The following is a 15,588-nucleotide window of genomic DNA, read 5'->3' on the forward strand; positions in this document are numbered from 1 at the left end:
GATATTGTCTAAGGTATCATTGAGAGTTTTACTCTGTCAGCCCATTGCTTGGCTAGACTATGGGACAGCTCAATTTTTGCACCCAGATGTTTGTAAGGAAGACTTTGGAGGGTTGAAAGGGCTGGGTACGCCATTGTCATTTCCAGCACTTGGGTTGATGCCAGGTTGCCCTTTCGGTTTCTTTGCTTTTTCACTTTTCTCCAAGTGGTTTGGCAAAACTGCTTGCTAGGCCATTTCATAAGGCAGTTGAGAAAACTACATAGCTTTGGGTCTGGAGTTGTATCTTGGACTTACCATGTATGGAAAGGAGATTTCCTTTCCTAAAATGAAAATGGAGGTGACAGCTGCCGAAATTATATCTATGATTGCTGAAGAGATCAATGACTGAAAAGAAATGAGACAAACTAAAAACACCAAACAACAATTATCCAACAACTTTATTGTGAAAACAATATTGACTTTAAAAATGACTCACTTGTAAAGGATTAAGAAACAATTGATACCATACATGAATAGCAAGGAGAGATGTGGATATGAAGAGGTACTGACAGGAGGACTCCGAGTGACCAGTTGGGTTCCCTGCAGTTTGTCAGCTTAAGATTCAATTAAGAGGAGCTTCTCATTTAGCTGACAACGAACTTTGCCAGGCTTCACAAAACTTGTTCTTTCAATAAATCCTGCTCTTTTTAAAAAAATCTTCAAGCGTTGACAGCCCAAAGCAGCTAAACCCAATCTGCCATCAGAGATCTGCCTAATATACTTCAAGCCAGAAGTTGGATATCATATGAACAGTTGCATGTTCCTCTGTTCAACTTAGGACAATACCAAAAAAAAGAGCCAGAGGAACATGCAGTAATGAGAGCAAACTTGACGTACTTTAACAGGGATTATCCTCACTTCAAATTATATACATCAGTGGTGATATCTGCCAACTGCAATGCCTGTTGGGGATCTGCTGCTGCTGAACCTGCTCATTTATCACATGGTCCTCAGCTGTCATTGGCTTATTACAAAGCCTTGACATTCAAGAGCTGCAATTGTCTCACCTGGCAAAATGTGATGCAGAACTTATGTCCAGGTGAACAGGACAGTTTCTGCCATAACCAAAATTATGAGGTATGTCCTTTTCTGTTACAGGCTCATTCTTGTGTCCCCATTCTGCAAGTCAGAGAAGAATAGTGGAAAAGGTAGCAACTTGCTATCACAGAAATGCCACTTTCCTTTTTTCAGTGGCAACATTCATTAAATATAAAATGTAACTATTTAAGACATCTTGAACTATCCAAATATAAGTCATTTGGTTGGAATTGAGACTTCAAAAGACCTGGCAAAAAAAAACTTAAGGGAGTTTTAGTGCTCATTTTAAACTGGAAAAGCAAGCATATGCTCCTTTTGGTCATTAGTAGGTAGTGGAAATTGAAGATGTTCCAGTTAAGGTGACATTTCCACCTAGATTCATGGATATGCGTGTGTGAACAGTTGCCATTATTTTAGGAAATTGCTGATGAGCTCAATGACCCAGTGCATTGATATTCATACTAATACCAATCATGACTGAAATAAGGTGGAGATCAAGGAAATTCTTTGGTACTTTGAGGCAGAGATTCTCACCATACTGGTAAATTCTACTGCCTGAAGGACAAGCAAGATGTACGTGTAGTCCATCACACTTAGCTTACTTTTGAAATGGGGAGTACCCTAGAAGGAGATCCATGGAGCAGAGAAGAATGCAAATATTTAGACGTTTTAAGCAACTTAAAAACATGTCAAAATTTAGCTCTAACAAACTACAGGACCACCCAGATAGTTCCAACACCCAAGAACTGCTCCTTGCAATACCGAATTGCTGATGACATTGAAATTGCTGATGTAAACAAATATGCTCCGTTAATGGATGATATTTGCAATGACCATGTGGGTGGATGACAACGTATCACAATGATCTTTGAGTTTTCTACCACTTGAAGCTTCACTCCTGGCATTGTCATACATTTCAGCACAAGCATATGACACATTATGTTCTGCTGCACAAACATGAAAATTCAAATGGCAGGAGGCCCTTCATTTTGACAGAGCAGTGTTTGCATTTCAAATAAATACATATTTGCCAGAGAGAAAAAGATCCACACTTTTCCATGGGTTACATTTATCCCACAAGGCAGCGATATATCCACTAAAATGTGAACCATTAAGAGGAGCTTTAACTCTAAAATCATTGAAGTAGTGATGATACAGGGATATTCTGATGTCATTAAACTCAAAAGTATGGATAAAAGGCAGAAAACAAACCTCAACATTTGTGAAAGCAGTCAGTGCAAGCTCATTATCATCATTTTGCTGTTCCATGGTAAACTTGAGAGTAAGCCACAAACATGGGCACGTTTATATTTGGAATACAACAAAAGGGAGTTCCAGACTCCCTCAGAACCACCCACACCAAGCAAGCATTCCTTGACAGGGGACAAAATAGATTTATTAAAAGAAACACATGTAAGGTGCCCCTTGATACTAATTTGTTAATTCAATTACAGACTAGGGCTCAACACTCTTTGGCTTAAGAAGATTTTTGTCTTTAATGTTGGTCCAGCCTGTGGCACCGTTGTCTACAGCAGAGTTACTTTTTAAAAAGGGGCATGCAACAACATGGCAAAATATTTGCCCCAGTTTTACAAGATTACAACATTCAGCCATTTGAAAATTGCCAGTGATTAAAAATAGCAGCGGTAATTTTTACCCACGAGCTCAGTGCTTCTGACGAGTGGTGCAATGCTCTCTGCTGGAGTTCATAAAGTGTCAAAATTCGAACGCACAGTCTTCTTCTTTGATCTAATTTTGGCTGATTTTATCACACCCTAGGAATAGACAACATATAAATGAGATTTATTAAAATATAACATGCCCCTGCATTTACTCATCACTAGTGTATTGGCTGCTTATGGGAGCAACTTTCAGTGAACATGCCATGCTGGTGAAGGAAGTTGAAGCAGCATCTGGGTTCTTAAAACCAAGTTAACTTAGCTGGCAAATAATTCCATCTGGCTTCTGTATCCCAAGCTTTGCGCAGGGGAGGAAAATGCAGACTGACTGAAAACAAACAAACATTCAGCATAATTCTTCCTCCGAGTGAATCCTGCTGAGTGCAGGAGGGCCAAGATTAGGCTTTGTTGTGATGTCTCCACAGTGGAATGGCCTACCAACACTATCGAGATTCACACTCAAAGCATTGCGAAGTGGGAGAGACAGGGTTGGTCGAGTTACTGCTTCAGGCAACGGACAGAAGTCAAAAAGGGAGGGATGGTGGTTTCAGGATTTTGCATATTTGGATAAGGTTTAATTTTCTGTGAGAAAGTAATCCTCTGTTTAACATACAAAAAAATCTTTGGTCAAGGATTGCAGGAGACCTCACTCCACCAGCACAGACTGTCAAGTCAAACTGGATGCAGTTCTCATTGTCATCCACTGGAGGCCCTCAAAGCATCACAGAAAGCAACCAGCTGCATTGCCATTTCACCAAGAACCATGTTTGGAGGTCTGCAAACAGACGCTGCAGTAAAATGCATTCAGTAATAAGTTCCAATAAAAAGCAGAATGCAATTCAAGCAGAGGAGACTGTTGATTAAACACAGGTTGACAATTTAGCTCACACCAAGCATGACCATTTTTACATCTTAAAATTGAGATTATTTTAACTCAATCACATGGAGCATGGCCTCCAGTAAATTGCAAGATCAGGAGATCAAAAGAAATCAAACATACAAAGCAAATACAAACATCAAGCCCAGTTAAAAAATGATCTGATAGAAGACCAGACAAGTTAGCATCATAAAATTGATGAAGATAGCCTGTAAGCTATTAGGTATAAACAGTAAAATTGTGTTTATAACCAGTTCTGTTTTTCAGCAACAGGATGATAGAACTACCACAAACAGTTTGGAATTGTAGAAGCACAGCGTGCTTCAGTCAAGACACTGCTTCCTCCAGTAATTTGCAACAGCCAGGTCAGGATGCCCATTAGACATGTCAATTTTTCCTTGGTGACTAACGCTCTTGCGCGTTTGAAAATAACCTCAATTTTCTGTGCAAGGCAAGTGCAGAGCAGGGTGGCCATTTGGCCCATACAGAAGATGGCACACATCATTTCAATGGGTCAAATAACCTTGAAAGTATTTCTTTGGTGATACAGAAGACTTGTACCTCTTTGCCCTGCGGCTTTTTTCTGGACACTTGATGGGTCTGGACTCGTCTGGTCCGTTTGATGTTTTGTACTTCATGACGATGCAATGGACTTCTCGGGTTTTCAGCTTCCCCATCAGACTTGTACTCAGCCGGAGAGTCACTCTCATCCACGTATCGATCATTTAATGCAGTCACTGGGAGTCTTGGAGCTGAAGAACAAAGCATTACTCAAAAATGAGATCAGAACAGAAACACTGGTTTCACCTCCCAAATTATAGTTTAACGCAAACAGTAGTTGGCATTTCCTCTTTTCCTCTCCTGTAGACCCTGACCTTAGCTAGAATATATATGCGAAGTACTGTTGGGTTTTTCACTGAGCAGCTATTCTACATGATGCAAGGCTCTAGTGATTTAGCAAGCCACTAAGCTCCACAGTACAGCCCCCATCAGTTTCCCAGAAACAAGCACTTTGCTGTGGGCGTCACTGGATAATCAGAAGGAACCTCTCATCTTCTCTTTAAATAGGAGCACTGAGGACCACTGCTCAGCTGTTAGTGCTGAGATGAACTTGCAACCTTCTTGATCTGTACAGCTCAGGACAGTCATCTCCTTGAGTTTTCACTGGGACTCGCTTCTACCAATGCCATTCAAAAGTGAGAGACTTGAACCGATGATAACTCTCAAACTGTCCTTCAGCCTTTAGTCTCCTGTAGCTTCTGACCCCAACAAGATGCCACTCATTAGCATTTTAACTTGTTATCTCATACATGTCAGAATTACAATAATTTTTTAGGCTGTGACCCTAACAGTTTGATTTGCTACATGGGCACAGACTTGATAACTAGTCTGCAAAACTCCAAATTTCCAGTCCAATCAGCAACACAGGACAAAACACAGATGACCCACCCAGATTATGAATGCCAACTGCCCTGATGGGGCAAGCCAAGTAGAAGCCACCGCTATAGACCATTTTTTTCCTGTCTTTTCCTCTATTGGATTGGTGGACTCAATTATCTTAAGACCAAATATAGTTGGGAAGAAATTTCAATCTGATAAAGTAAGGCTGACATGATACCAAATAATTCAAACTTGGAATTTTCATGACATCCAGAGGTAATCGTGCTTTAATGTGCATGTCAGAATGCCATTCAAATAGGTTTGTGCTCGAGTTTTACTTCATTTTCAACTGTCCCTCAGTACTTCGGACATAGGTTGAACAGTCAAAGTGGTTACCTCTAATTGTAATATTGTGGTTGTGATTCGCTCACTCTTTACCCATAAAACTAGGAACATCATTGACAGTTCAGTACTCAATTCGCTTTTAGAGCGCCAAGGAAGGAAACTAAACACACATCAAATCCAGAGAATAGCTACAGCATATGCAATAAACATCAGCTTCCCAATCTGCAAGTCCAGATTTTCATATCCATATACATGTATAGATGAAATGATTGACTGACTGAAGGCCCATAAAATATTTATCTATGTATTAGTTACCTCCAAAGCAAGAACAGTCAATTTTAAAGCGAAGTAATTTAAAACCCCATAATTCGATACAGGAAAATGACGCATTGCCCAACTGAAGGCTGCTTTGAAAATTGCATTGATTGCAGAGCACATTGGTGTATTCAGTTATAACGATCATTTAACCCATTTCTCTTTAAACTTCTGAACAGGAAATGAAACTAACTGGTCTCCAAAGTGAGTCTCTAGTGTCCATTTCCTCAATACCTTGTCTACAAAATTGATAGACTCACAGTACTCTACTCGTGCAGCAGAGATGGGTTCCCTTCCCATTAGCTCCTCCTCAGGATAAAGAGGGTCTCTGTAGTGTACTGGCTCATCGCCCGGAATGTTCGTTAAATCCTGCATGCTGAAACTACGCAGGCGTCCAGCAATAGCTCCCTGGCTCTGCAGTATCAGGAAAACAAGACAGACATTTCACTCAAACAGCAAGTACTGTTCACACTAAGGTACCTGAAAGTGAAATAAAAATAATTGAGCAAAACGCACAGGTGGTCAGCATGTAAAGGACAGCCACATTTCCAAGGACGACCCTAAAAAAAAATTAAATCTTAACCCAAATGGTAAGTAAATCAATAAGAAAATAAATGACTTGTCAAACATGTTGTGAATCTCCAATGCTTTTTCTCCTTTCATTATGTAGTATTGAATATCACCCTGAAGGGGAACATTTTCATTGTTCAGCAAGTTGTTTTTATGCATTCTCTTTTGAAACTTGTTTAATGAGGCAGCATGAAGTGTTGCCAAGCTGGTAAACAAATTAAACGTACACTCCAGTTAAAAAGGGTGGAGCAGTAATCCCCAAGGTAGTAGACAATCAGCCAGTATTGAAAACTTACATAACACCACAAGAAATAGGCGTAGACCATTCAGCCTTTAAAGCTCGCTCTGCCAATTATATCATGGCTGATCTTCAAATTTAACACCATTTTCCTAAACTATCCCCATTATCCCTCGATTTTTTTGGTCTTAGAAGTCTATTCATCTCACTCTTTAACATACTCAACAACTGAGCTTCCCCTGCCCTCTGGGGCAGTGAATTCCAATAATTCGCCAACCTCTCCGAGTGAAGAAATTCCTCCTCATTTCAGTCCTTAATGACTCGCTGCTTAGTCTTAGACTGTGTCCCCTGGTTCCAGAACCACTGCAACCTTTCCCACCGCAGCCCAGCCAGGGGAATCATCCTGACTGAATCTACCCTGGCAAGCCCTCTAAGAATCTGGAACGTTATGGAATGACATCACCTCTCATTCTTCTAAACTCCAGAGAATAAAAGTCTCGTCTATTTAACCTTTGCTCAAAGGACAAACCCTCCACCCCAGAAATTAACATTTGAAAAAATCAGCCATTGTTAATAATGAAGCCCAGCTTCACAAGGATGCAAATATACATACTGGTTATGCTACAGAGAAGCTGCAAATTCAAATGCCAAGTGTCCTGCATTGAGACAAAAACTGTGCAGGGTGACCTAGCAAAGTTGGTATGGTGTTTCCTTCATGCTCTGCTACAAGGTCCTATCTTGCTCAGTAACTCTTAGTAAGACAGCCTGAACAATGCAATAAACTATCTGCAGCACAGTTATCACGGTCTGGAAAAGATTACTTTGAAAAGTCACAAAAATCAGTATGTAATGATTAAAGGATAGTCCACGGTTACTAATAATTACCTTTGCAGCAGCACTCACAGCAGCAGTTGCTGCCATGTTTAATCCCTTCCTGCCAAAGTTCACCATGGTTTCATAGCCACGCTCCTTGGCTTGACTGATGTAGCAATCAATTTCCTAAGAGGAAAGACAGAAAATCAAGTACAAAGCAGCCACTCTTTCATATCCTATTATCCTGGCAGTATAGATCCATTCGGGGGAGACGGTGGCAGAGTACTATTGTCACCGGACTAGTAATCCGGAGGTAATGTTCTGGGGACCCAGGTTCAAATCCCACTACGGCAGATGGTGGAATTTGAATTCAATAAAAATCTGGAATTCCAAGTCTAATGACTCATTAGATTGATCATCTAATGGCCACCATGAAACCGTTGTCGATTGTTGTAAAAACCCATCTTTTTAAAAATTAATTGATGGGATGTGGGCTTTACTGGCTGGGCCTGCATTTTTTGTCCCTACATTTATTGTCCATCCCTAAATGCCCTTGAGAAGGTGGTGATGAGCTGCCTTCTTAAACCACATGGACTGCAGCAGTTCATGTACACCCACAGTGCTGTTATGAAGGGAGTTCCAGGATTTTGACAGTGAAAGAACAGCGATATATTTCCAAGTCAGGATGGTGAGTTACTTGGAGGGGAGCTTCCAGGTGGTGGCATTCCCATTTATCTGCTGCCCTTGTCCTTCTAGGTGGTAGGGGTCGTGGGTTTGGAAGGTGCTGTCTAAGGAGCCTTGATGAATTACTGCAGTGCATCTTGTAGATGGTACACACTGCTGCTACTGTGCGTCAGTGGTGGGGGGAGTCAATGTTTGTGGATGTGGTGCCAATCAAGCAGGCTGCTTTGTCCTGGATGCTGTCAGTGTTGGGAGAGCTGCACATATCCATGCAAGTGATGAGTATTCCATCACTCTCCTGACTTGTGCCTTGTAGATGGTGGACAGGCTTTGGGGAGTCAGGAGGGGAGTTACTCATACAGGATTCCTAGCCTCTGACCTGCTCTTGTAGCCACAGTATTTATATGGCTAGTCCAGTTCAGTTTCTGGTCAATCACCCCCAGGATGTTGATAGTGGGGGAATTCAATGCCATTGAACATCATGGGGCGATGGGTGGATTCTCTCTTGTTGGAGATAGTCATTGTCTGACACTTGTGTGGCTCGAATGCTACTTCCCACTAGTCAGCCCAAGCCTGGATATTGTCCAGGTCTTGTTGCATTTGGACATGGACTGCTTCAGTATCTGAGGAGTCTCGAATGGTGAACATTGTGAAATCCTCGGTGAACATCCCCACTTCTAGCCTTATGATGGAAGGAAGGTCATTGATGAAGCAGCTGAAGATGGTTGGGCCTAGGACACTACCCTGAGGAACTCCTGGAGCTAAGATGACTGACCTCCAACAACCACAACCATCTTCATTTGTGTTAGGTATGACTCCAACCAGTGGAGAGCTTTCCCCCTGATTCCCAATGACTTTAGTTTTGCTAGGGCTCCTTGATGCCACACTCTGTCGAATGCTGCCTTGATGTCAAGGGCATCTCACCTCACCTCGTGAGTTCAGCTCTTTTGTCCATGTTTGAACTAAGGCTGTAATGAGGTCATGAGCCGAGTGACCCTGGCGGAACCCAAACTGGGTGTCAGTAAGCAGGTTATTGCTAAGCGAGTGCCGCTTGACTGCACTGTTGATGACCCTTTCCATTGCTTTAGTGATGATCGAGGGTAGACTGATGGGGAGGTAATTGGCCCAGGTTGGATCTGTCCTGCTTTTTGTGTACAGGGCATACCTGGGCAATTTTCCACATAGCTGGGTAGATGCCAGTGTTGTAGCTGTACTCGAACAGCTGGCTGGGGGCATGGCAAGTTCTGGAGCACAAGTCTTCAGTACTATTGCCAGAATATTGTCAGGGCCCATAGCCTTTACAGTATCCAGTGCCTTCAGCCGTTTCTTGATATCACGTGGAGTGAATCGAATTGGTTTACTAATGTTTGCTGTCCTTAGCTGGTCTGGCCTACATATGACCCCAGTTGACTCGTAAATGCCCGGAACCTTAACCACATGGACTGCAGCGATCCAAGAAAGCAGCTCACCACCATCTTCTGAAGGGCAATTAAGGATGGGCAATAAATGCTGGCCAAGCCAGCAATGCCCAAATCTCATGAACGAATATTAAAAAAACAAATTTATTTGGCCATCAATTTGCTATTTGAGATTGGCTGGTGTATTAGCCTATATAACAATAGTGACTGCACTTTTAACATGTCCAGAGAACACAAAAGATGCAATATAAAGCTATTTTTTTTCCATAACACTAGCAAGCGGAAATGAATCATCAGACTCATTATAGAAATGACTGTGGGTCATGGTGCTACCTGCCTGTGTTAGACTAAATGTCTGATAATAGGATTTCCAAACAAGATTGCAATTCTGTTGTAATTGACGAAAAATTGCACCAGAGTTCCTGGTTGTTAGCTTCTGACTTCATAGTCAGAAACATGTATGCATCAACAGAAGGTGCAGACAGGATTGTGCTCACTAGTGCTGCCTGGCATTGAGTAAACTGCCATCAGGCAGCTTTGATCACAATTCAAGTGAGGTCACAAACTCAAAATATTGGAGCTAAGCACTTGCTCATGCAAAAATACCTGAGCAAAACGACTGTTGTATCAGAAGAGGGAAAACTGAAGCACGTAAAAATTGATGTTAAGAGATGAAGTAAAAATGAACAAAAAATCTTGGCCACCAGTCCAACATAGAACTGAGCGAGTTCTACACCGTCGTAGGTCCCATCTTTCAGATGAGACATAAAACAGAGGCCCCATCTGCCTGCTCAGGTCCATGTAAAAGATCCCTTGGCACTATACTGAATCAGAACAGGCAAGAATAACTAATCCCAGTGTTCTGACCAATATTTATCCCTCAAAAACAGATCATCTGATCATTATCATATTACCTTAACGTGGGAGCTTACTGTGCACAAATTAGCTGCCATATTTCCTACATTACAAACAGTAACTAGACTACTAAAGTAGTTCACTGGCTGTCCAGTGCTTTTGGGCACCCTGAGGTTCTGAAAGGCAATGAATAAACTGCAAGTCTTTATTTTAACTAATATGTTACATTTTTAGTCGCAGTTAGGTAGATCCATGACAAGAAAAATCTCTTGATCTTTTTGGTGATCTTTTAGCAATACTGACATCTACCATTTCATGTCAAACTCATAAAACTCCACTATCTCTCGTTATTTTTATGGTCATGAAAAAGAATCAGTTACATGCCAGATCTGGGGCAGCTTGAAATTAACATTAAAGCTTGTATTCTGTTTGGTTGCAACAAGCTGTCTTTGTGGGGCACTATGTCCACGAAACATGGTTGGGCATTTAGCTTGCCAAGTGCACCTGGTACATCACAAAAGGTTTCCTTTCGCATTGTTGCATGTCAAATATTACCACTTTTCCTCTTCACACTTGAGGGCGGCTATCAGGGAGTTGAAATGCCTTGTTCGCCAGGTCAGATATTTTTAGCTGCTATTCCGTGATCTCTCTTTTCTCGCCTCTTTTAATTTGGCCTAAACTGAGATCATGAATTGTCCAATTTGGGCAATGATGTATCTCCTTAGTTGCTACTTCAATTGGAAATGAAATACATCAATATTCACTTGGTAATAATCTGTTTTTCTTCACCAGATGATGAGTTGGGTGTGTACAACACCAAAATATCAATAGAAGGTAAAATTTCTGATACTAAGCTCCCACTATTAAAAAAAACACTGCTCGCATTTCAAGAATATCACTGACAGGCCAGGCAACAACATGGCTTACATGAGCTGATGGATGGACTACAAGTCAAAATTTAATTGCTATGTTGATCAGAATTCAGTTCGATTAATTGATGTGGTTCAGGTTATCTAACCGCAGGAATTATACTACTTCTGAAGTTTCAAACACGTGTAAAAATAAATGCTTTCCCACTTGTCAAAATTCCCACATAGGGCTTAATATTTAGCTCACCTCAACTCATGTGCTGCTGAAATCCTCATTCATGCCTTAATTATCTCTGGACTCAACTATTCCCTTGCATTCCTGGTTTGTCTCCTACATTCTACCCAATGCAAACTCATCCAAAACTCTGCTGCTCATGTCTTAACTTGCAGCAAGTCTCTTTCCCCCTTCACCCGTGCTCCCTGACCTACACTGGCTCTGAGTCAGGTAATGTCTGCATTTTCAAGTTCTCATCCTTGTTTTTAAATCCCTCCATGGTCTTGCCCCCTGAGTTCCTTAAGCCCCTCCAGCCTCACAACCCTTCATGATGTCGGAGTTCCTGCAATTCTAGCCTTGAGCATCCCTGATTTTAATTGCTCTGCCATTGGTGGCTGTGCCTTGAGCTGCCTAGGCTGCAAGCTCTGCACTTTCTTCCAAACACCTCTTCCCCTATACCCAATTACTTACCATCTAACCCTAACCAAGCTTTTGGTCATCTGACTTAATATCTCGTATATGGCTCTGTGGTATATTTTGTTTTATAACAAAGAGCCTTGGGACATTTCATTATGTTAAAGGTGCTTGTATAAATTTGAGTTCCTAAGTAGCGTACTGCAACTATTATTTTCCATTTTATGGGCTATTTAGTGAGCAAGGTGATGGACCTCAGGATTGGGCAATGGAACACTTTTGTAGGTCAGCAACTCAAGCCTCCGAAGATCAGCATCATTGTAATTTAGTCTTAAGTGACGAGGAAATAGTTCAAGTACATAGTGTGCTAATCCATACCAGGTTGCATGGTTACCCACGCTCATCCTTCAAAGCTCCTGCAGTGAGGGATATGGTGACAAGGTTGGAAAATTTCAGTTTAGGCCAAATTAAAAGAGGTGGGAAAAGAGAGGTCACAGAATAGCAGCTAAATATCTGACAAGGCGAACAAGGTGTTTCAACTCTCTGGTAGCCACCCTCAAGTCTGAAGAGGAAAAGTCGTAATATTTGACATGCAACAATGCGAAAGGAAATCTTTTGCAATGCACCAGATGCACTTGGCAAGCTAAGTGCTCAACCATGTTTCGTGGAGATAGTGCCCCAAGAAGCCTGCTTGTTGCAACAAAACAGAATATAAGCTTTAATGTTAATTTCAAGCTGTCCCAGATCTGGTACGGTGGAGCACTCTGTTCTGTCCAGTCCAATAACTGCATGAACATGTGTTATGAAAACAAAAATTCAGTTCTTTTCAGTTGTAACTGAACACTAAAAACCATTGGACTATCAAATTACTTCATTTTTAATAACTGATCAGCTTTTTAAAAAGCTTCAGCACCAACTTTCCATAAAAGCACAGTTATTTAATACTGCAGCCTAACACCATTGAAGAGATGGAGTTAATTGCTTTTATTTACCTTCTCTTTTGAAGAGAGTGTAGGATGAATAAACTTCCTGTAAATCATGCTGGCACCCTTGGTGTACGGGGATAAAAGCCAGACAATAAATGCAACCTTGATTTCATAATAGAAAGGGAACCTGCGGGTGAGAGAATTTCAGGCTAGTTATCAAGTAACAACTACACACCCTTGTATAAAATAATCGGCAATGGTCTGATTCAGATTCATTCACCAACTGGGAGAAGATTACCATATTTAAGATCTGTTACAAAACACAATTTGATACCTAGTTCAAGTTAATAAATAAAATCTCATTTCTGTGCTCCACATTCACCTATTTATGGCAGCTACAATGCAATACCTTTGGCCAACAGGCTTTGGAAAAGTGCACTGGGTTACATATCATAATAGATGTAAACAAAGGAAGGATATGGAAGTCATGTCAAAATTCATATGGCTGGCCTTCTGCCTGGGCAGCCAAAAAATCAGGTAGCAATGGCATTGACCATTTGCTTCAGTGGCAGCAGGGTTTTGCCAAGATCAGAGTTAAATCCACTTTAAGCAAGCAATGCTAATTTGCTTGGTGTCAGTCTACTTCATTTAACTAATCCCATGTGCAGATCTACTGTTCAACTCCCACCATGCTGTTGAAGCAGCTTTATGTATTACCCAGCACAAAATTCATGTTAACATGAAGTCAAGATGCCCAATTCAAATGAAGCAGTTGGACAGCTTTACCCCTCTTCACCCCCAATGATCAAATTTCTTGAATCCCTCACTCTCCCAACAATTAGTGTAAAAAGGTGCAGTAATCGCTCAGCCACCTTTAATATGTTAGAGGTAGTTTACAACTTACCAGGAAATGAATATGTCCATGAAGGTTTCTACAGTTGTGAAGATTGCAAACACAATCCAATACATCATCCATCGGACCTAAGGAGAAATCAGATGCCCGTTGACTTAGCTGCACTATCAACAGAACACAAGATTGCTCTCTAAGCAGTCCAGAGTCCAAGCTCCTACTGTCTTACATGGAAATGAAAACTTCTGCCGAGTGACAATCACAGTTGGATTGCCCCACCCCCGCTCCTAGTTACTTACCCCTGAAATGCAGCTGCACCTTTCTCCCCTAAGTTGGAAGCTTGGGCTGAGCAGTGAGCTCCCGAAGCCTTGAGTCAAGGACAACTGAGTCGAAGGTAAGGGCCACATCTCCTAGCTGCAGTAAAGCCGGTAGTTTTAAAGGTCCAGCCACATTGAAAAGTTAAATGTCCAAGTTAAGTGGGTGATCCGGGGTTGGGAGGTCAGTCAGGGCTTCCCGGGAGGGCACGGGGGTGCAGCTACTGTTATAGTAGAGCACAGTAGTGAGTAGCAATTTTAATTCTAACTTTTCCTGGGTAACTATTGCTTCAAGACAGTCAGAACCATCTTAAGTCTGCCATTTAAAATTGCAGTATCAAATGGTTTCTAGTGCAGGGTATTGCCCAACCTAAGTTTGAACTTACTGGGCAACTGCCATGCAATCCTTATGTGGGATGGGACAGCAATGCCTGTCTGGAGATAGGAAGTTATGCGCCAATCCATGATGCTCCATCTCCCATTTAAAATAAATGCATATTATAATTCACTGCTGGACTAAGATTAATAGGCACCCCCCCAAAAAATGTTAACCAAACTTAAGTGAAATTTTTCACCAAGGGCCATTATTTCAACTTGGATGAAAAAAGACCTTGCATTAGATATTAGGAGACAATTAATACAATTCAAGCCCAGCAACTTTTCTGAAGTAGTCAACCAAAAGCTGCAATCGTTGTAGATTGTTTTCTTCGACAGTTAATTATTCCCCCCCACCCCGCAAGTTTCCTATACTCACAAAACTATTGCACCTTAAATATAAATCTGCAGCAACACCACAGCAAAGTTGCTCACATGCATAATTGATTAATTCACCACCCAAAAAGACTCGGTCAGACAGACCAAAACAGACATAGATTTTTGTGCATTTCACCCTAGGCAGCAATTAAGACTTTGCAGCTAAGTTCAGAACCCATTGCTAACTGGGGTGAGTGAGAAAAGGACCTAGCTATTCACTGAACCCAAAGCCTGTAGAGGTGGGATGAGGATGATATCAGACTTCACCGAGCCACCTGAAATTGAACAGTGACTGCACTCACTGTCCACTCAGGGGAATAACATGGAAGACACCTGATAATAGACACCTATCAGGAAATGTTGTGAGCAGCCTTTTAACCAACCTTGAGACTTATTGACATTGTTATTGTCGTGTTAATGCAAGCACAAAAGACAAGAAATCAAAACTTTCAACACCAAGACAATATTGACTGCAATATGCTAATAGAGTGGCAAACAGTGGCCAACTCAAAATGTCCGGGTAATCTATATATTGTTCACCCTTCAAAATCACAAAGGAAGGCCATTGTTGTACTCTACCCAGTATTGCAAAACCTTTAGGGAAGTCACTTCAAACGCGCAACCTCTACCACCTTAAAGCAAGGGTAGCAGGTGCACCGGAGCGCCAGCACCTGCAAGCTCCCCTCCAAGCCCCACACCATCTTAACTTGGAACTGTATCGTCATTCTTTCACTGTCTCTAGGTCACAATGATGGAACTCCTAACGCCACCATGGGTGTACCTACACGACAAGATCTGTCGTGGTTCAAGACGGCGGCTCACCACCTCAAAGGCAATTAGGGATGGGCAATAAATGCTAGGCTAGCCAGTGAAAAATATTTTGAAACTCCATTACTCATTTTCCACAGACCAAAAGTACTGGTAATGATCTACAAACTGCCACATAAAGGTTGTCAGTGTGAAGAATGCTCATTTTTGTCATTTTCAAACATGCTGCAAA

General features: G+C 41.6%; 1 protein-coding gene across 2 annotated transcripts in view; it reads right to left on the reverse strand.

The window, feature by feature from the left end:
• Nucleotides 1-419: 419 nt before the first annotated feature.
• Nucleotides 420-15,588, reverse strand: part of LOC144694844 (receptor expression-enhancing protein 1-like) — a 40,097-nt gene continuing 24,928 nt past the window's right edge. For both annotated transcript variants that reach the window (XM_078565481.1, XM_078565480.1), the window contains exons 3-8: nt 13,576-13,652; nt 12,738-12,858; nt 7,367-7,480; nt 5,934-6,087; nt 4,195-4,385; nt 420-2,852 (exon numbers count right to left, since the gene is read on the reverse strand). In XM_078565481.1, coding sequence (XP_078421607.1) covers nt 2,784-2,852; nt 4,195-4,385; nt 5,934-6,087; nt 7,367-7,480; nt 12,738-12,858; nt 13,576-13,652 — 726 coding nt within the window. In that variant the 3' untranslated portion in view covers nt 420-2,783. The remainder of the gene's footprint in view (nt 2,853-4,194; nt 4,386-5,933; nt 6,088-7,366; nt 7,481-12,737; nt 12,859-13,575; nt 13,653-15,588) is intronic.

This window comes from Cetorhinus maximus, chromosome 20, assembly GCF_964194155.1.
Source record: "Cetorhinus maximus chromosome 20, sCetMax3.hap1.1, whole genome shotgun sequence".
NCBI lineage: Eukaryota > Metazoa > Chordata > Chondrichthyes > Lamniformes > Cetorhinidae > Cetorhinus > Cetorhinus maximus.